The sequence below is a fragment of the Lactuca virosa genome, chromosome 1 (assembly GCF_052849685.1).
Source record: "Lactuca virosa cultivar CGN04683 chromosome 1, Lactuca_virosa_CGN04683_v6, whole genome shotgun sequence".
Lineage (NCBI taxonomy): Eukaryota > Viridiplantae > Streptophyta > Magnoliopsida > Asterales > Asteraceae > Lactuca > Lactuca virosa.
This window is the reverse complement of record NC_136426.1, coordinates 24,999,184-25,022,542: the sequence shown is the minus strand read 5'-3', so window position 1 is coordinate 25,022,542 and position 23,359 is coordinate 24,999,184. Positions and strand designations below refer to the sequence as shown.

The following is a 23,359-nucleotide window of genomic DNA, read 5'->3' as shown; positions in this document are numbered from 1 at the left end:
AGGTGGATGTTGTTTGGCTGAGGTGGAGCTTGGTGAGCTCAAAATCACTACCTTTGGCCTTAGTGTGGTTGTCAAAACGATACCACATTTGGTCTTTATACATAAATATATCTTGCATAAATGATTATTAAGTACAAATAGGCTTTTGGTCAATCGTTATGGTGAAATGTTCTCTCTCTAAGCTTGAGGGAGTGGTGTCATATTTGTTACCATGTCACCTTAGTTTTTTGGCATCCACCTCACTACCATAATATTTTTGCCACACAATATGCATGTCATGCCATGCCATTTAGGTAGGTTGTTAACATTGTGCATGACTTGGAGAATAATAAACATATTTTTGCATGTGTGTTTGTACATCTTGCATAAAAAAATACATCATGTGAACTTTATCTCTCCTCTCAATATTTCTCTTCAGCAGTAGTGTATTGTTTGAGCTTAGCCAACTTGGCATACCACCCGGGGGGGGGGGGGGGATGTCAAGTTTGCCACCCCTTTGCCGAACACTATGTCGAGCCATTTCCACAAATCTGAGAGGTCAATGGTTCAACTCTCATTTAGGACATGTGTGGATTTAAAGAGTATTTTTATGAATATGTTAGAGAGTGTGTTATCATTCCAAAAATAAAATGATTATTAACTTTGAAAACTCTTGTGAGAATGGTCCTTATTGCTAACACTCTTAAAAATAATGTGTTAACTTTTTATGAAATGTCCAAATTACCCTTTTTATATATATTTTTCTTTTTGTAAATAGTTAATAATTAAAGAAAATGGGCCCCAACCTTCTCTCTCGATATGTATCTCTCTCCTTGTACCTCCATCCTTCCAAAACCACTATAAAAAAAAGTAAAAAAGGATAATTTGGATATTTCTTAAAAACTTAACTCGTTATTTTTAACAGTGTTAACCATAAAGACTATTTTTAGAAAGAGTTTTCAAACTTAACGACCATCTATACTTGAAAATCTTCATAAGTACCAAATATGGTATGTTTAGCCGAACACATTGACCATTTATGTATTTTTGTCTTTGATTAATGATTATGTTATTTTGGGTCGAAAAACAATACAATTATGTTTTGCATATGTAACCAACTAATCAAGCACGATTGAATTTGATCAATTTCGAAAATGGAGGATCAAATCCGTTAATATGACAAAGTAAGTGGACTTATTTGCATGAACCCTAAAATTGTGCTTAGGAGTTGTAGGCTTGTAGGCGTAGCAACTCCTCTTTTGGTTCAATTGCCTCACATCTCTCTCGATCAGCAGCAAGACCACCGGAGACTCTGTACGGTGTAGAGAGAATGGAGACGGCAGGACAGTGGTTGGAGAAGGCGTTACTAGATCTTTGCCGGAAGACAGACGGTTTGGAATTAGATGGAGATCTCATCTCAGGGCTAGTCTCCTACTGTGACCTTGCTCCTCCTGTTGACGCTAAGGAGTACCTCGATGTAATTGCTCATATTCCATATCACTACTTATTCTAGTTTATCTTCCTTACGAATTTAATTCATCATCATGCTATTTATTATAGACTTTCATCTTTTGGTTTAGTTAACTAGTAGGGTTTTGCATATCGTTTTGCTGAATCAATTGATGCAAAAGGCAACTTGATGGTTGAGTTTATTTGAGGCAATCCGTTGGATTTTATCGAGTTTATGCATTGCTATGAGTCAAAACGCTATATTGATCATCTGAAAATCAACTTATTGGTTCAATTGGGAATATTGTAGATGTTTACTGACAATCTAATAATATTGTTAGATCATCTTGTTGATTGTGAGAATACACAGTAGCATAGCTACAGCGCGGCATTTACCCTAAGTATGCTTAGAATTTTGATAGATATGTATTGGGCATTATCTTTCATTTGATTTCTAGAGTAACAAAAGTAGAATGTTAGATCAGTGTTTAGCTTTTGAAAATTTCAACATGAAATGCATCTTGCTCTCTATAAGCACAACTATGTGTTTTTACTATATTACCATATTCATTTTGCAAGTGCCATTTATATGAGGTTAAACAAAGATATGTTATGGCTCATCAGTTTACTAGATGTAGGGAGAAAGTGTTAGGAATCAAATGTAATTGCACAAAACTTTAACATATTTTGTTGTTTTCTTGTTGTCATATACATATACAGAATATAGTTGGTGAGGAAGCTGGTCGACCCGTGATTAATGAATACCTGAAACGAAGAGGTTATATAGAGACCACCACCCCGCCAGATCATCCAACCACCCAATTCCGTGAGTATGTCAAACCACCATCAAAAGAAACCGTTGTCATGTCTAAAAAACCAGTAAAACCTCCAAAAGAGACTCCACCCTCCACTTCCAAGCATGTCACAGCTCAGATCACACAACCACAAAACCAACAAACGGGAAGTCAAAGCAAGTCAAAGAAGAAAAAAACTGGGAAAGTCATATCTCTTGCTGAAGCTTCTAAGGGTTCGATCATATTTCAGCAGGGGAAACCATGCTCATGTCAAGCCCGTAGACACAGATTGGTTAGTAATTGTTTGTCTTGTGGGAAGATTGTGTGTGAACAGGAAGGAGAGGGACCTTGTAGTTTTTGTGGGGCCCTTGTTTTAAGAGAAGGAAGCACGTATGCTGGCTTAGAGGAAGAAACCGTTCCCTTGTCGGATGCTGAGGTGGCAGCTGAAGCTTATGCAAAAAGACTTGTTGATTATGACCGCAACGCTGCTGCTCGTACAACGGTTATAGATGATCAGAGTGACTACTATGAGATTGAAGGGAATAGTTGGTTGTCAATGGAGGTATCATGTTAGGTCACATTTGTCAGACCAGACATGACATAAGAGGTTGTACTGTGTTTGTTGTGCATTGAAGACAGTACAACCTATTATGTTATGTCATGTCATGTCATGTCAGGATTTCTGATATGTGGTTGTCTAAACTTTTAACTCTTGTTGGACACAGGAAAAGGAGCTTTTGAGGAAGAAAAAAGAGGAGATAGAGGAAGCTGAACGAGTTAATCGCAGCAAGGTTGTCATATCGTTTGACTTAGTTGGGCGTAAGGTAACTTCTTTACCGTTGTTATTGCTTTTTTGCATTGCTCTTCTTTCCTTGTTAAACTTTTGGAATTAACATGCTATCGAGGTCCCAGTCTGATACATGCCAAACGCAGTACCACTTGTTGTTCAATATTGTTAAAGTTTTGGAATTTCATTGTAGGTTCTTCTGAATGAAGACGAAGCGTCTGAACAGTTTCAGAAGAGTATCATGCTACAACCTGTTAATGAACGAGAAGTGAACCGCATCAAGCCCAATCCGACACTTGAAATACAACCGGTTTTTATCGACCCGGGCAACAGAAAGAAAAAGCCCGAGGTGAAGACCAAGAACAGTCATGTGAAAAAAGGTGTATCTACTGGCTTGTGCTTGGAAATTAGTGGGAGAGTGCAACATGATACTAGTGAGAACTAAAACACCATCACCATTTGGTGGATATTAGCAACTTTTAAGATGGAGGTAAAAATCTGATGTTTATAAACACTTATGCACTTTTAAGAAGAGAAGATTTTTGACAAACTAAGATGGGGGTGTTAGTGTTACATATAATATTCATCATATCTTTTAATCTAATTGGCGATTTTTTTAATGAAAAGCTAAATCTCTTTAATACCAACTCAACAAAAAAAAAAGTTATTAAATAACTATGTATCTGCTGAATTGTCTCATTTTGGACCATTATTTTTATTTTTATTTTTTAAATCCTTTTGAGAACTTTGCACATCTCTGTCTTTGAGCATAGCCTAAATCCCACTTGTTACTCAAATGTTTGATGACGGTAAAGTTACTAACAAATACTAAACTATTTTGTTAAGTATATTTTGCAAATGTTATATCAACAAAATACATCAGCCCTACGCAAGCGATACTTGATATGTTTTGCAAATAGTTAACCATTCTTAGTGGTTATTGCTTTTAAGGTCGGTGAGAGTGGTGTTAGGGTCCACGTAGGCATCATATCAGCTTTGCCACACTCCTTGTATTTTTTTGTCATTTTGCCATGAGTTGCCACACTTGTCATGTTATTTTAAAAAAAATAATAATTAATTTAAAAAACTAAACATTTCAAACATACTATATTTTTTTAAAAACCTAAAATTTCATTAACTTCAAAAAAAAGCACATTTACACTTAAAAGACAACACATTTGAAATTAAAATAATACACACTTAAACTTAAAAAACATAACACATGAGAAAAAAAAAACTTAAATTAAAAGACGACTAGTTTAAATTTGAGTAAATTTTAGGGAGTGTCTCACAATTTGTCAAAACTCAACAAGACGAAAATGTTTGTTAGCTTCAATATGGTAAGTGTGAAGACATTCGCTAGCAAAGTATTTTCATGTTCGTCATTTTCGGCTTCATGCATCACTCTACGAAACACATTGTTAAAATGAGTTTGCAAGTGCATTTGCATGTCTCTGTAACGACCAAAAAATCAAGGGTAAAAATTTCATTTTTATTATAGTCAAAACACATATATCTTTAAATCCAAGTATTCCAAAACAATGTTAATTAAAAACATTTATCAGAGTTGATCCCAAAATCACATAATGCGGAAAACACGGGTGTGTGCGCTGCGATCAAGCTGAGCCCTTCCTTTCCAAAACAATGATACCTGAAACAATAAACAAAACTGTAAGCACGAAGCTTAGTGAGTCCCCTAGAGCATACCCCACACAATCCACATAACCACATAATCCATATTAGCTATAACAGCTACATAAACCATATCAATCACATAAGTCATACCCATAAACATATAGGGATGCCATGGAAACTCTCCACGGTCTTACACCGGGTGTCACTGGAACCCCCACGTGGTCTTAGCCCACTGCCATGGGAACCCCCGCATGGTCTTAATCTATTGTCATGGGAACCCCCCGGGGTCTTCCGTACAAATGTCATACCAACATAACACATAATCAATTAACAGTACACATATACAAACCCTATAAGCCATACATATAACATATAAAGGTGTCATGGAAACCCTCCATGGTCTTACACCGGATGTCATGGGAACCCCCACATGGTCTTGGCTCACTGCCATGGGAACCCCCACATGGTCTTAGCCTGGAATGTCATGGGAACCCCCACATGGCCTTATATCCAATTGCCTCAGGAACCCCCCGGGGTCTTCCATGCAAGTATCACAAAGACAACTAACATACCAAATACCACACAATCAACTAGCATACCACATATAACTAATTGCCATGGGAACCCCCACATGATCTTCACATAAATACATAAGGTATCGATAGCACATTCACAATAATCATCACAACTAAATAAATGGGTCGGCCTTGGTGCCTTCGACCAATTGGTATGATGGGGAGACTCACCTCACACTGCTGAAGTCCAGCAGGTAAAACTCTAGCTACCGGTTGACAGATTCCCGAACTGTCGACATCAAAACAACACCCAATTAATAATTGGGTTCCAATACATAACCATAAGTCAATGCTTGGGGTAAAAAGACTATTTTACCCTTAACCTAAGTTAATCCAAAACCAAGGTCCAAACATACGCTCTGAAGGCCCAAAAACTAATCAATGAACCAAGGCCCAACATATGGCCCAATTTTCCAAATTGGGCCCAAACCTCTACATGGACTTATAGTGAGGCCCAACTATCTATTTTAGTCCAAACAATTGGCATTCCGATGGTCCAATATCTCATAATCATCAAGGCCCAATTATGGCCCACTTATGGCCTAATTTTCCAAATTGGGCCCAAACCTTTCCAATGGGCCTTATCCTAAAGCCCAATAATTTCCTTAGTCCATAAATATGTTCCCAATTGGCCCACAAAGGCCCACAGTAGCTTAGTCCAATAAATGGCCCAACAAGAACCTAAACCCAATTAGGGTTTTCCACATAAAATGACGATTAGGGTTAAATGTTTCTTACTTAACCCATTAAGGACTTAATCCATTAAGTCTATCAATCTACTAGGCCATTCATACGATTTAGTCGGACATAATTAAAAATTCCAATCTAACAGTCCAAATGCGGGTCCTGACAATTCCAAATCTCACATTTCCAAAATTAGGGTTTTCCAAACCCTAATTAGGGTTTCCAACCCAATAGCATTCCAATTAATCCATTTGTGAAGTTTTGGGTCAAATTAGGGTTTCACTAGGTCAATTAGGGTTAGCTAAGTCGGGCACCACCCACTACCACCTCGGGTAGTGGTGGTCAACGGCGGCTCGACGGCGGCCACCACCTCGTGGTGGTGGTTATGATTCTAGTCCAAATCATGTCTAAGCATCCAGTCATACACAAATGCACACCGTCACCAACACAACGGCTGGTGGCAGCAGAAGGCGACAGCCATCACCTCACGGTGGTGGTGGTGGTGGCAATTTCTTGATTATTCCGGCCAAAATCCGATTATACAACATAACATCCCCGAAATAAACAGACACACAATATACACACGCACACACACAACAACTCATGTGCACAACCACACAACACGGCGGTTGGTGGCGGCAGAAGGCGACAGCCACCATGGTTGGCTGTCATGGTGGTTGTTCTCGGTTTTCTAGCCAACGAGCACCCCCCCTCAACGTACAGCAACACCAAAAATACACACACATACTTGCAACCCCAAGCTAAGGTGTGCGCAGCAGCCTTCCTCGGAGTGATTGTTGACCGGAGCAGCAGAGAAGAACCGTGTGGGCGGCGGCGGACGTGGCTGTGGTGTAGCACCGAAAATCCAGGAAAAAGTGCCATTGTGAATGACCACAACAGCAGAAGAAGAAGAAGAAGAAGATGATGAAGAAGAAGAAGAATATGACGGTCCTTGCGGTTCACAGCTTTGTTGGCAGCGGAGCAGCAACGGCACAAGACAGCGACAACAGTGGCGCTAACGGCCGACAATAGTGGAATTTGACTCGGTGGTTCACGGCTCCGACAGCGACGGTGACGGCTGAGAGTGAGGGAATGAGGTTGGCGGCTGGAGAAGCTTATTAGGGTTAGGGTTTCTTGAGTCGCATGCTTCCAACATGTAACATCCCATTTTTCAAGTAGCTTCATATTCATCCCTCGGATTTGAATTATGTCACTTTTGGCCTTTGAGTTAGAAGGAAGTGGCAAGAAAGGACCAAGCATGAAAAGTTGACACTGGGCGAGTACGCCCAGCGTAGGCTGGGGTACGCCCAGCGTAGAAGTTTAAATGATCGCGGGTGTAGGAGGAGTACGCCCAGCGTACTCCCAGAGACCCTAAACCCTAATTTTGGGGCTAACAACTATATAAAGAACTTTATGGCTCAAACCCTAGCCTCCTTATCAGCCACCCCAACCTCAGAGAAACCCTAAAACGTCTCATCCTTTCATCTTTGGGTGATCTTGACCTTGAGAGGCTCATTTTGGTGGTGTGAGCTTGGAAAGGGAAAAGAAGAAGTTGGCAAGGAAGAACTTGGGAAGTTGGAGCTCATAGATCTGGAATAGCATCATCATATGGAACTCCTTAGAGGTATAAAGTTCATAACTTTACCTAAGAGTGCTTAGATCTAGTAAGGTTTAGTTTTGATGTAATTTTGGTCCAAAGGTGGAAGCTTTATAGCCCAAATCCGATTTCCAGGCCAAGGGTTGTCATCCTTGGTGCAAAATGAGTCCCTAAGGCAGAAAGTTGCTACCTTGATGGTCTTAATGGATTCATGCAAGAGTTAAGACCATCTTCATGGAAGTAATACATCATTTTTGAAGTTTGGGCTTGGTTGGGACAAGTAAAGTCACAAAGTCAGTGACTTTATGGATTAAGATGTTGGAAAGGACTTGGATCTGTGATTGTAGCTTCTGAATCTGAGTATTAAGCACTTAATGGGAAAATGACTTATCAGGGGAGTACGTTGAGCGTACAAGCAGGTACGCCCAGCGTACACACCATTTGGCTAGTACGCTTAGCGTACATAAGAGTATGCCCAGTGTACTCATCAGTTATGGGCCTTATAGATTTTAGGCCTCGGTTTGGGCCATACAAGGGAATTTTGGTCCTTGGGCCTTAGTGGGCCATCGAGAGTCAGATATTGTGGGCCAAGAAGATGTTTGGGCTTAGGGTAAGGCCTATAAGAGGGATTGGGCCCAATTTAGCAAATTGGGCCATTAGTGGGCCACTAGTGGGTTTGGGAAGACCATCTAGTGTTGGGCTTTTTATATTATGATTTTGAGCCTTAGATATGGACCAATTTGGACTAGGGGTAAAATGGTCATTTTACCCTAAGGAGGATTATTGTTTGAACTAAGTGATATTTTGGTATTGATAGCTTTGGGAGTCGAGAGATCAGCTGTTCGGGATTTTGGTGAGGCAGCGATTCAGGAGTTCGATTCTTCGGTTCAGATCGGCAGTGCGAGGTGAGTTATCCTCACTATATCAACACGGTCTAAGGCACCAAGGTCGGCCCTTTATGGATTGTATCCGGTTATGGCATGATATGTTATTTGGTTTGCATCCTGGTAGTTAGGATGATGTTATGTTTATGGTTAGTGACCTGGTTAGGTCGGTGTCCTGGTTATAGGATAGTATTTGTAACACCGTAATTTTTCAAACAGATTTTTCATTTTAAAATCGCATACTTTTCATAACATATTGTATAGAAATCTCGTTTATTCAAATTACAAAGCACAACTCCATTAATAATCCAGGATCCTCAAAACATAACTCTTTCTCTGGTGTGTACAATCAAGCCGGTGCCGTCCCGCGATCCTGAGAAAACCTGAAACACATAACACATAACACGGTAAGCACAAAGCTTAGTGAGTTCCCCAAAATACCACATACAGCACATAGCCACTCGAGGCTATAACTCGGTATGACCCTCCGGTCAATGTGTCTCAGCGGGACCCTCCAGTCCCGTAGCTCGTTGGACCCTCCAGTCCGGTCTAGCTCGTTGGACCCTCCGGTCCGGTCTACTTCGTTGGACCCTCCGGTTCGGTCTACTCGAGGACCCTCTGGCCTCGTAAGTCGTTAGACCCTCTGGTCCGGTCTATATTACACATAACATACATATATCATAATGCACATAAACTCAAACATAGACATAACACATAAGACCCTCCGGTCTGCACATAGTTACCACTCTAGGTAATATATAGTGAGAAGACTCACCTCGGCTAGCAGGTGAGCAAATAACCTCGCGCTCGGATCTCGAACTAGCCTCCTCCTAACACAAAGGATGAATATATCTTATTAATACTCTTTTCACGACTCAGATAATCGAAGGCGGTTCTTTCTCTTTCTAACTCTTTAAAGTGGTTAAAAGACCATTTTACCCTTCCAAGGTCTCTATCACATATGTTGACCAAAACCCCAAAGTCAACAGAAGTCAAACTCGAGTCAACAGTCCAAGTTTGACCCGACTCGTCGAGTGCACTCCTGCGACTCGTCGAGTCCACTTACTTTCCTCAGAAATCTCGTGACAGTCCAGCTCAGCTCGTCGAGTTGACCCCCAACTCGTCGAGCTATCGCATGCTCAAGCTCATCGGGACAAACCCTCACTGACTCGTCGAGTCAACTCATGGACTCGGCGAGTCCCCTCGGTCTGATTCCTCATTCAGACGTCCAAAGTCAGATCTCTCATTCCAAACCCTAGATCTAGCCCTTTAATACACCAAAGACACATAAAGTCTCGACCTTTACGTTCATACATGGCATAAATGCCTCAAAATGCCAAAACAAGCCCTTCTTAAGGTGTTAAGCACAACAACCCTCATTTGGATGAATAAAGTTGGGACCTTTGGACTCTAGGGACCTCACAAGGTCCATATCTGAGGACTAGGCTTCTAGCTAATCCATTTTACTCAAAGTCCCAAACCAAAGGTGGTAAAAGCCCTAGAACTCCAAACACATGAGATCTAACCAAAATAATGAGAAAGGTGCAGACTATTACCTTCCTCATAAGCTCTGGACGATCTATCACTGGATCCAACTTTCCCCCTCTTGATCCTTGCTTGATCTCCTTCTCTTCTTCTCAAATGATGCACTAAAAATCCCAAGATAGCTTCTCTCTCACTTTCTAGCTCAAATGACCTTTAGGGTTTTCTTCCAGGGAAAGGGTGGCCGCAAGTGAGGCTATAAGTGCCTTTAAATAGGTCCCAAACCCCGGAAATTAGGGTTTCTCTAATCAGCGCCTACTCGGCGAGTCCCTCTCCTCGGACTCGTCGAGTCCACTCATTAAATCCACGGGAGAAACCCGACTCGACTCGACGAGTTGGTCCCTCAACTCGTCGAGTCCCTCCTTAAATCTCAAGATTAACATACACAATAATGTCCCTGAAAATCCGGATGTTACAGTATTATGTGATATGCTAGTATGATCTGTTAGATCGGTATCCTGGTAGATAGGATGTTATATGCTGTTATGATCTGTTAGATCGGTATCCTGGTAGATAGGATGTTATATGTTGTTATGATCTGTTAGATCGGTATCCTGATAGATAAGATGATATATGTGATGGGTTATGAGCACTACATCAATCCTATGGTGTACATGCAAACCTTAAAGCTTTTGGATCTAGTTTGTCTAAAGAACATGCAATAATCATCCAAAGAACATAAACCCTAATTCTAGCATACAATAATCGATATTATTATAATAAAAGGGTATAGATGTTACCTTGATTGTTATGTAGCAATAACAATCTCAATTCCTCTTGATCTTGACCTTTGAAAGCTTAGTGCCTCAAATGTTGCACCTCTAATGGAGTCACAAACACCATGAGCAACAAGATGAACAAGGAGAAGTAGGAGAAGGCACAAAAACGTCCAAGAACCCTCAGGGATCACCTTAGCCACGTTTTTGGGGCCTTAGGGGTTCCTTATATAGTTAGGCTATTAGGGTTATCAAACAAGGAAACCCTAATTTGACTGCTTAAGCTCCAAGCAGCCCATGGACTCCCTCCTTAGAAGCCTTGGACGAATTCTAATGGGGTTCCCCATAGATTTCGTCCACTCCAACTTCTATGGAGTCCATTAGCCCATTTATGCAATTATCTTATAATTACAGTATTAGTCCCCCAAGTTTAATTAATCTATTTTAGCCACAGAATTAATTCTTGACTGATATTAATTAAACAATATAATTTCTCTTTTAATATATTATTCATATAATATATTAATAAATCATAATTAATCCTTTTTTCTCCTTAATTCATCATATCAGTTGCTATGGTGAAGGCAACCCAAAAGGACCATGCTCACAATCAGGTCAAGTACATACCAAAATAGTTATGAGCTTAGACACCTAATCCAACAATATGTTGTTATGAACCGTTAGATCAGTATCCTGGTAGACAGGATGTTATATGTCGCTATGATCCGTTAGATCAATATCCTGGTAGATAGGATGTTGTTATACTATTATGATCTGTTAGATCGGTTTGTCTGTCTATAGACTGTTATCTGTTATACGTGCACATGTTTGTTTGGCGGTTGAGGCTTATCTACTTTGTGAGAAAGCCAATAGACCTGGGCATTCCAACCTGTTGATTGTGGGTCGTGAGTATTCCATCCCGAGGATGATTGGACTCATAGTATGTGGGCATTCCAACCTGTTGGTTGTGGGCCTGGGGTATTCCATCCATAGGATGATTGGACCCATAGTATGTTGGCATTCCAACCGGTTGGTTGAGGGCCTGGGGTATTCCAACCCTATGGTTGACTGGACCCATAGTATGTTGTTTATGATTATATGTGTATTGTTGTGAGTATGGGTATTTTGGGGTAACTCACTAAGCCTTCAAGCTTACAGTTTCAGTTTATTGTTTCAGGTTCAGCAGATGGCCGCGGGAAGGCGAAGGCGTGACCGTACACTTCCTCAATTTATGATTATGATTTCTGGGAACTCTGATGTTTAAACTATTTTGAAAACAAATTGTAATAACTGAATGGTTTTATATGATTTAAAAAGTTTTAAATTGGCTCGAATTTTATGGATGTTAAACAACAGGTAGGGAGGGTATCGGGTTTATTATGCCCGCTCATTCTTAAAGCTTGCCTCATAGTTACACATTCTACCCCTTCCTCTCAATTCTTTTCGATTCAGCTCCATAGGTTACCATATAGCCCCTCCATGACAAATTCTTTTCAACTTAGGTACATAATTTACCATTCGGCCCTTAACATTCCAAAATCCTTTCAGTTTAAGTCCAATAATTTAAAAAACACCCCTTGACTTCTGAAAATCTTTACAAAATAATTCCCGGAGTTACGCTATAACCCCCGAAAATCCAAATCATATCATTTGGCTCCCCGAATCCAACACCCCGCTAAATATTATTAATTTGGCTATAAAATAAAATTACATCTCGAGATTTAGAGTTTATTATTTATTTAATTGATTTTATTTAATTTCAAACGGAGTGTTACAGTCTCCATTCTTTACTTCGAGGAACAGGGGCTTAACTGTTGTATGTTTCGGCGAATCTCCCCCAAAAATTACGCGCATTGTCGTTAATGTGGATTGGATCTTCTGTTACATCAATCCATGCACGAGTGAGTAAAATCTCTTCTTCAGGAAACCAAACACGGGCCATTTTTAGCAAGGTTGTAGAACTCATTACTCGGTACCTGTTCGGCCGACTACCGAGTAGCGAGTACTCGGATTTGGTAATTCATGTAGAAATATTTGTAGGGAAATTATATATGTCGAAATCATAAGTTAAAATCATAAGTTGATTGAAATATATAACAAAATTAGATATATGTGATTACACAAAAACTGAAAAACACATAATGGTCTCACTTCGTGAGTAATTACTGAAAATTTAAGATATATATGTATAATCACATGTGTGTGTGTGTTAAATAATAAATCATTAAGTATATTATACATATTAATCACCGAGTTGATCAAGTCTTACAACATTGCCCGGTTCAGTAAGGAGTCGATCGGGGAGTACTCGAGATTCTGTAACTCGCCTCGGTAAGGGGCCGAGTAACGAGTACTCGTAAGAGTAATCGGCCAACTCGGCGAGTTTTACAACACTGATTTTTAGTGATGACGTTTAGAAGATGGAAAATAAGAAAGTTAAGAGAATTGAATTAAGAAGATTTGAATGAGGTGAAGAATGAATGAGGTGAAGAATGAATAAGGATGATGATATTTACAGTTGAAGATTGAGAGTTTAAAATTTGAAATTTTGAAAAAAAAGCGGTTATATTTTTGAAAAGAATGTATTAAAAAAAAGGAATGTGAGTTAATGGGTAAAAAAACCGTTTCTCTCTCATCGGCAAGTTTCCATCGAGTTGTCGAGCCGAGCTCGGCATGCAGAGCCTCGGCCCGGTGTTCGCCGAGAATGCCGTATAAGATGTCGAGTGGCCTAATTAATATACTTTTTGAATGAATAATGATTTACTATTTTTAACATTATTCCTTTGAAAAACTGTGAAAGTAGTTTAATTATTGGGATATCGACATTTGACCATACAAGCGAATCAAGTCTCACATAATAACCACCATTTTTGAAAAAACTACTTTTGACCACGAGTTTGTTTTTCGAAATCAGATTTTTGACATAAAATGATAAAAATGTTTGGAAATTAGATTTTACGAAGTTGACTACCATCCCAAGATGTATTAATTATTTATGGTTTAACCACAAAAAACATTGGGTTATTAATTGGTGGTTTGAGATTGCAAAGCCTTGTATTAATCGGGAAATGCCTTGTGGTGGTGATAACGGACAAGAAAGAGACACATCATGTAAATTGGTTATCAAGTCTTTTATACGGGGTTGATGGTGGTTTGGACACGGGGAGTTCGACCAACATGAAGGTGGGGGTTTAGGGCTTGGTTATCAAACTATCAAAATCTCCATCTAGTTGATCTTTCTTTAGATTTGTTGGTTCACGCAACAACATCAGGTTTTGGTTGAATGATCTGGGGACTCCATTAGCTTGATCATTCCCTATGCTATTTGTTTTGGAAACTAAACCTTCTAACCTTAATAACGAGACGTTGCAACGTTCAAAGAGCTTTGTCTCGCATGCATAGTCGGTCGATTGATCAATGTAAACCTGGGTGATTGAGTTTTGTTTTTCATCTATAACCTGGTCGACATTATGACTTGACGGTCAATCATGTATGTTAGTCCTTTCAATATACAATTTGCTGGTAGGCTTGTTTTTTGTGCATAGGTCATTTCTTGGTTTCAATCAAATCACATTTGTTTTTCTTTTATTGTAAACACCCCGTAGGAACAATAAGATGTTATTTGGCACGATCTGAATTTTTAAAATGTTTGAACTTTAAAGAGGCTCTGATTCTTTGAATAATATTTAAGAGGTCAGAGAGGACAGTGAAAAGTAAAATGGAGACGGTCGTGTGAAATGGAAAGAAAACATGAAAAAACATTTGTTGAAAAATTAGGATACTTGAACACATTCCTCTTTTCTTGTTTATTTATTTATTTATTCACATACAATTATTTCTTTTAAAAATTAAGAGATTCATGAACAATTAAAAGGCAAAAAATTAAAAGGCTATCAAATACTTTAAATCTAAAAAATTAAGAGTTTGCCTTTTATTTGATTTTTCAAAAAACCGAAACCGAAGCATAAACCGACAGTTTGGGTTTTGATTTTTCAAAAACAGAAAATTTTGGTTTGGTTTGGTTCGGTTTTTGGGTTTGGTAAAACCGAAAGAAACCGAACCGCACTGATTATATATATATATATATATATATATATATATATATATATATATATATATATATATATATATATATATATCGGTTTAGGTTATTCTATTCTAACTAATTATTGTGCGGATATCGTATGCTATGAGAATGATAAAGAAAATATGTTGTTTGATAATATAAATACGTTCAATCTTACATAACTATTGTCATTAACACACATTCTCACTAATTAAATCGTCTATAAGGTTATTATACACTTATTATTATTTTTGTATTCGCATTGCTAAACAACTTATTCTCTTAGTAATTCTCATAGCATACGATATCCGTACAATAATTATTTAGAATACTTAAACCTAGCTCTCTCTCTCTCTCTATATATATATATATATATATATATATATATATATATATATATATATATATATATATATATATATATATATATATATATATATTGCAAATTAAATATCACAAAATGCTTGTAGTTCACCTCGTTCCATGCATTAACATTAGTCTAAGAGAGGTCCCGTATTCGAGTTATGCTTCCGTCGTTTTTTTATTATTTTGTAAGTACATCTATATTTTATGTATTTATGATTTATAAACAAATTGGAAACATAGTCCACGGTTATGACCCTTAAAGCTTCATCTACCCCACCTAGGCTCCAATCTCGCCTATGACAAAAATTGCTGTATTTTTTTCAGCAACTTATACCGCATTTCTTGTAAATAATTTCTTTAAATTTTGAATTTATCCCATATAAGTGAGATTGAACTTACGTCCTCTTTAACTTTAAGGTAGTGTTTGTTTTTTCTCTGCAGATCTATGTGCCCTCTTCTGTCTGCGCCACGCAGACATTAGTCTTCACAGACTGTTTGTTTTTTTGAAGACTGCAGACCTAAAAATGTTTGTGCTCTCTTCTTGGCGCAGATGTGGACCAGAGTCTTCTAACATCTTCAGACATCTTTTAGGCTAAAAAAACGTATATATCTTTATTTTTTTTAAGTTTTTTTTAATTTATATTTTTTCCAACTTTATTAATGATAAACAATTTGAAAAAAAAAAATTACAAAACTTAAAAAAAAAAAACTTTCGACGATACAAACATGATATTTTTGACAAATTTATAAATAAAGATTTATTACAATAATAGTCGTTGAAGTTGTTTATATAAATATGAAAAAAAAATCATAATATATTCTTATATTTTTTGCCAAATTTTGTAAAACATTATTTAATACAGTATCGTCAATTTCTCGAGAAAATATTTATGGTACGTTTTTAATGAATTTAATTGAAAAAATCAAAGTTTATTTCCATCAATTTATGTATCAAATTCTTTGATCACTAATTATAATGTTTAGTTATAACTTTGCAATCAAAGTTGTTGGTTTTTATCAAATATATACGTTAATTCATACCATTTTTATTTTTATTTTTTATACAATAATACATAAATCTACATTCGTTAATTATTTATAACAAAGTCATAAAAATATTAAAAAATCACATTAAAGTTTAAAAAAATCAGTTTATTTAGATTTCAGTTTATTTTAGTAGCCTGCAGATGTTAAAAAAACAAACAGTCTTCTTTTTTCAGACTACAGACGTTTGGTCCACCTCTTCTACTGCAGAGGTCTACAGATGTGGTCCGCAGACTGCAGACATTTTGCTTCAGAAAAAACAAACATCACCTAATATGAGGCAACACCAAGTTAACAATTTTCTCAAAGTTAGGGTTGGAATGAGTTTGGGTTTAAACCCAAAACCGATCTAGTAAAACTGAGAAACCGAACCCATTCGTTTTGGGTTGGGTTCTAGTTTTTTGAAAACCGACAATTCGGTTTTGGATTCGGTTTTACCTCAAAACCGATCCAATCCGGCCCATGCTCACCCCTAGTATTTTCCAACACTATTAACAATAAGTTATTATTTCCAAACTAAATCGTTATTTTGAAATATTACATGCATTTTCGAATACCAATCAAACACAATACTTTTGAATATATTGACATTTTCGAAAAATATTCTTTGTTTTTCCAAACTGCTTTACATATGAAGTAGCTTGAAAATATAGAAACTTTTAATTTTCAAAAATTATGGTCAAATGTTAATATCATTTAAAAGAATGTTTAGTATGTTATTTACATTTACTTTAACTACGTCTAGTCATTGACAACTTGTTCTTGAGTTTTTTTAGAAGTGAAATGGAAAAGAAATGAAAGGATTTAAATGGAGAAGGGTCTTTTTATCCTTGCACCTTGAATTGAAGCCAAAACCTAAACAACAATAAAAATCTCATTTTTGACACTAAAACTCATTCCCTTTCTTGCTACTTGAAAACAAAATTGATAATTTTTTTTCTCCTTTGAAATCTTTTCATTTCTTTTCCCTCCCACATTTTCCTCTCTGTCTTTAAAATTTAAACTCGATAACAAAATATGAGTTCACCGTATCTATTTGAATGATAAAATATAGTCACTTTATATTTGGCATTTATTATTTTTTAATTATAACTTATTCGTTCCGTCTATATAAAACTTTAGATGAAAATACAATAGTAAATACATTAAATAAATATACATAAAAACAATATAACATTTTATGTTTTAACGGAAACAATAACAAAAACATGGACATAGAGATTCATGCAGTGCTGGCCCAAGCCCAGGGCGAGCTGGGCCACGGTCCAGGGCATCAAGTTGTAGTGGGGCATCAATTTTTTAAAGCCTGTTATAGTATTATTGTATATTGGGCCACATCTATTTGGTTAGTCCAGTAAAACCATGTGAAGACATAAGGGGCAGGCCGGCAGCAGCCGATGGAGACCTAATTAGCGCCATCAAGTTCGCACAGATGCATGGCGACTCTTCAATTCTTCTTCGATCTAAAACACACACCAACTGAAGATGAAGAACACTGTAACACCGTAAATTTCAAAACAATTTTTCGCTTTTTAAAATATAATTTCATTCATAAATATTCTCGAATTCCAATGTATCACATATCAAATCCATAAAAACACATCCCAAGATCATAATATATAAAACTCCAATAGTGTGTACTGATCATGCCGGCGCCTTCCCGCTATCCTCACTGGTACCTGAAACACATAACACAAAACATTGTAAGCATAAATGCTTAGTGAGTTCCCCAAAATACCACACACAACACATATTAGCCACTTGAGGCTATAACTCTGTTTGACCCTCTGGTCAATATGTCTTAGTGGGACCCTCCAGTCCCATAACTCTGTGGGCCCTCTGGCCCTAACTCTGTGGACCTTCCGGTCCTAACTCTGTAAACTCTGTAACATACATAGCATAAATCACATAGAAATCACATCATGCAAAAGCATACAAAATACTCTGTCAAATAACTCTAATTACCACCCTAGGTAAAGTATAGTGAGAAGACTCACCTCGAGTAACTCGGTAAACCTCGAACTCTGAAATACTGCACTAGCCTTCACCTAATCACATAAATAAATTCTCTAATTAATACAACTTCTAAAGGCTAGGCCAACTTCTCTCTATAAGTTCTCTAAGAAGGGTAAAAGACCATTCTGCCCCTCTAATGGCTCATAAGTCCAAACACTGACTAATCCCTAAAAGTCAACAGTCAGCATTGACCAGACTCGCCGAGTGCACTAGAGTGACTCGGCGAGTACATGCCTGCCTCCTCGTCCCTGGTCCTCACTTGACTCACTGAGTCAACCCTATACTCCCCGGGTCGTTACAGATCGCGAATCACGGGGCAACCCGACTCGACTCGTCGAGTCCCTTATGGACTCGGCGAGTTCCTCCCATGAAAACTCTCAAAAGATCTCTTGAGGTCAGATCTGCTTCACCAAACAGTAGATCCATCCTTCTAACATTCAAAAGTCACGTAAAGGTGCAACCTTTACGTGCATGCAACCCATATCAAGCCTCAAATGGAGAAATATCACTAGAAATGGCAACCTAGTCTCCAATTGCTTATTTGCTTGCAAAAAGCTAGAAGGTAGTGACTCTATGAACCTCTCAAGGTCCAGATCTGATATCATCAACACAAAAGGGACCTCATACTCACTAGATCTTATAAAAAAGGGAGGTAAAAACCGTAAAATCATGAAATCTATCATATCAATACGAAATAGAAGGGATTATACCTCCAGAGACAATATCTCAAGATGATTAGCTCAATTCCAAGCTCCCTTCACGTTCTAGATGGATCCTCTCTTCTTTCTCTAGCAAAAATCACCCCAAAAAGAAGATTATAAGCCCTTTCTTGCACTCAACCCTTCCTCACTCTCTCTAGGGTTTCTCTGGAACAAGGTGGCCTCAAATGACGGCCATAAGGGCCTTTAAATAGGGCACAAGCCCCGAAAATTAGGGCTTCATTTAACAGCGAGGACTCGCTGAGTCCACGCATGGACTCGCCGAGTCCCTTCATTAAATCCAGGCTGGCAGAAGCGTGATTCCACTCGGCGAGTCTGAGCGCCTACTCGTCGAGTCCCTTTCTAAAATTCAACAAAATACTTAAAATAAGATACCTGGGTATCCGGATGTTATAATTCCCCCCCACTAGAATCAGACTTCGCCCTCGAAGTCCTGCTCGGCAAACAACTCTGGATGCTGCTCCAGCATCTCCAACTCCAGCTCCCAGGTCAGCTCGGACCCCTTCCGATGTTGCCACTGGACCTGCACCAGTGACACCTCCTTGTTCCTCAGAACCTTGATCTTCCGATCCCGAATCGCGATTGGCCTCTCCGCATAATTCAGGCTCGCATCCACCTGAATATCCTCCAGTGGCACCACTGCCGACTCATCGGCTATACACTTCCTCAACTGAGACACGTGGAAGGTATCATGAATCTGGCTCAACTCCGCAGGTAGCTCCAACCGATATGCTACCCTGCCCACCCTCGCGGTCACCCTGAACGGACCGATGTACCGGGGCCCCAGCTTGCCCCTCTTCCTGAATCGGATCACTCCTTTCCAAGGAGATACCTTCAGGAGTACGAAGTCTCCCACCTGGAACTCAAGATCGGATCGTCGCTTATCCGCGTAACTCTTCTGACGACTCTTGGCCGTCAGTAACCTCTGTCTAACCTGCTGTATCTACTCTGTCGTCCGAAGCACTATCTCAGTGCTACCCATCACACGCTGCCCTACCTCTCCCCAGCAAATGGGAGTCCGACACCTCCTCCCATACAACAACTCGAAGGGAGGCATACCAATACTCGAATGGTGGCTGTTGTTGTAGGAAAACTCAGCCAACGGCAGATACGTGTCCCAACTTCCTCCGAAGTCTAACACACATGCTCGGAGCATGTCCTCGAGCGTTTGAATCGTCCGCTCACTCTGTCCGTCCGTCTGGGGGTGGTAGGCGGTACTGAAATGCAATCTCGTACCCAACTCCTCGTGGAACTTCTTCCAGAACCTGGAAGTGAAACGTACATCTCGATCTGACACAATCGAGATCGGTACTCCATGACGCGATACCACCTTCCGCACATACGACTCTGCCAACCTCTCAGCAGAAGAGCTCTCACTGATGGCAAGAAAATGCGCGCTCTTCGTCAGCCGATCGACGATCACCCAAATTGTTGTTGGATTAGATGTCTAAGCCCATAACTATTATTAGTATGTACTTGACCCGAGAGTAGCATTGTCCATTTGGGTTGCATATCATCAGGACAATTTGTTAGGATGGACTTTTGAGAGAAGGTTATTTATGGTTTATTAATATATTATAAGTTATAATATATTAATATGAAATCATATGTTTTAATTAGTATCGATCAAGAATTAATTTGGAATTAATTTAGTGATCAAAAGAGACTAATTAAATCTATGGGGACTAATTATGATAATTAGTTATATTTATATGTGTTGGGCTTATGATCCATGTTGGACCAAGTTTATGTATGGATACATAAAGAGTTGGGCCACATGAACCATGGATCATAAAACCCATGGGTATGGATTATGGGTTATACCCATGACCCTTGGAATCCTACATATAAATAGGTTACTCCATAGCCAAAATCACCACTTCTTTTCTTAGAGAAATATGGAGGTGTTTTGGTGCATGGAATTCTCTCTCAAGAGCCACCTTTGTCCTAGGTGTGTTGTGATTCCATTTGAGGCATTTCATACTATTGGTGCTAAGCTCTTAAGGCCAAATACATCAAGACTTCAAGCCACATAAAAGGTATGTTTCCCTAACTAGTATATTATATGGTTTATGTCAAATGCATGCTAGTTATAGGTTTAATGCCTTGGAAACCATTTGCATGTATAATTAGTGAAAACATAGATCCAAGGTATTTAGGGTTGTATGTGCACCATAGGATGTTGTATTATACCAAAATCCAACAGTGGTATCAGAGCCATGGGTTGTTTTCTATTATATTTGATGCAAATGTATTTTTTTTTCAAGTTGAAGGAAAAAAAAAAGAAAAAAAAATCATGAAGTTTGTCAAATTTTATGATAATTACTTGATTTTATGAAAAACTAATTATTTATAAAACTTGAGTCACTTTACTACAAGAGTTGAATTAGGTCAATTTATTAAAAGATAGAATGATATGATTATTTTATTTGTTTTAAAAGTTTGATCTAAATGGTTTTAAGGAGTTAAAAATTTTGTCATAAAATTTTGGAACTCAAAAGTTTTTTTTTTAAAGTTATGATCTTAAGAGTTTTGAAACTTCCATAAGTTATGGATGTGAAATGTCTCATTTATTAACTCTTTAGGTTATGAATTCCAAGAGTCTTCAAAGGATAATTGTCAAAGTTTCAAGATTTGTATTAGTTTATATGATTATCTAATTTCTTGAAAATTGTTGATGTGAATTATCTTTACTTATGAGTTTAATCTAGATCATAGAAAAATTATTTGATTATTGTGTTAATTGGAATATTTGATCTTAATGGTTTTTATGAACTCCATAACTTGTCCTCAAGTTATGGAAAGTGAAGAGTTTTCTTTTTAAAGTGTCATTAAGTCTCATAGGTTATGAAAATAGAAGAGTCACTATTTTTAATGTCATCATTAAATGATTTAATGTCTTCCATAACTTGTCCTCAAGTTATGGAACATGATTTTTTTTTCATTAAACCTTAATTAAACTCATAAGTTATGAAAAATCCAAGAGTTTTGAAAGGTTTCAAAACTTGTCCTCAAGTTTTGGAATTTGTAAAGTTACCCCCCATGTATACTTTAATTCCAAACTAGACCTTAGAATTTTAAAAGTTTAAAATTCAACCCTTATACTTTATAATATTATAAGTTAATAATATTTATATATATGTATAAGAGTAAAGTTGTCTTACCATTAGTAGGCCTCATTCACGAAGCCGGTCTATAAGGGGGGTATAAGGTTACTGCCTATAAAATGGCAGTTTAATGGGTGTCCACTCTCACCCACCGCTTCTTTGACTGGTGGAGGGTCGTTAGCCGAACGGGTAGGATAAAGACTATAATTTTCCCTTCATTATAAGTATAATGATAAATACTAAGTAACTAAACACTTATAAATTCCCAATCTTAGTTACTTAGGAAAATGTGAATAAGGTGCTAATCCATGAAATTACACTTTGCACTTTGTTTAAGCTGTTAGTGGAGCGTGTGTGGTTAACCGTCACACTAACCTGGACTTAACAAGGTAGGCAAAGGGTAACTTAATGTTTATCATAGTATCGTTGGAGCGTGTGTGGTTAACCGGCACATCGATTGAGGGGTAAATATTAAGGGTACCAAGTATATTTGCATGGTTACTTCACACCTTGTTTTGTGATCCTCGGCATCCTAGTCACAAAACCTGAAGGGCACACTCGAGATTGAAACATGTCATTGAAAAGTTCAATGAATCTCAAAAGAATCTAGGAGTTTCAAAACCAATTAAAACCTAATAATACATTTCGTTTATCTTGGTGGAAATTGGTGAATCGTCATTCACCTACCTTCAAATATTTTATAGCTTGGATTACAGCATCCCTCTTCCAAGTTATAAAATATTTTGTTGGGTCCTAGCCTTAATATATCATATTGGGTGTTATATTAAGGACTTAAATCAACTTTACGTGAATTTCTCCCATTGTTGATGTCTGGTTTAGACAACAATGATCTTCCCAAACCAAGCTTTCCTAATGAATATGACTTCCCGAGTTTGGCTCATGGAAGTCATACTTCTCTTCCTCCACCTCCTCCAATTATTCTCCCTAACCCACAAGTTCAAGGTCACTCAAGCCCTAATGGCAAGCAAGGTCTATGTGTGATCACATCTTAGAGATGAAGTCACATATTGACAAGCCGGGAGAGTTGGGTGTCAAAGTCTTGAGAAAGTTGGATGTTCAATCACTTTCTAAGTCACATAGTGAGTTCCTTTGGGACTACTATGAAACAGACTATGACATGAACCTTAATGATCATATCTATTTGCTTGGTGTTGCTGAATCAGCAATGATTTGGAACGATAGTAAAGCAAATTTGATTAGAAGATCAACTTCCCAAAAACTTTATGGACAGTGACAATGGTGACACTGGAAATCCAGAAAAAGCATTCTCTTCCCAATGGAAAGGGATTGGCCATAGTCAACCCGGTTGACCAAATGGTAAAAAGAAAGGCTAAGTCTGAGATAGTCCCATTACCAAAGGGTCCATATGTTTATTTTG

At 38.0% G+C, this 23,359-nt stretch overlaps 1 protein-coding gene across 2 annotated transcripts; it reads left to right on the top strand.

Annotated features, from left to right (window-relative positions):
• Positions 1–1,212: 1,212 nt before the first annotated feature.
• LOC145153830 (transcription regulator/ zinc ion binding protein) lies at positions 1,213–11,976 on the top strand. 2 transcript variants are annotated; one of them, XM_079075509.1, is made up of 5 exons: positions 1,213–1,456; positions 2,149–2,784; positions 2,948–3,046; positions 3,203–3,499; positions 11,820–11,976. In XM_079075509.1, the coding sequence occupies exons 1-4, from the start codon at positions 1,310–1,312 to the stop codon at positions 3,452–3,454; spliced, it is 1,134 nt and encodes a 377-aa protein (XP_078931635.1). In that variant the 5' UTR covers positions 1,213–1,309; the 3' UTR covers positions 3,455–3,499; positions 11,820–11,976. The 2 variants fall into 2 exon arrangements, with proteins under 2 accessions (XP_078931635.1, XP_078931626.1); XM_079075500.1 differs by lacking the exon at positions 11,820–11,976 and having other exon boundaries at positions 3,203–3,563.
• The last annotated feature ends 11,383 nt before the right edge of the window (positions 11,977–23,359 follow it).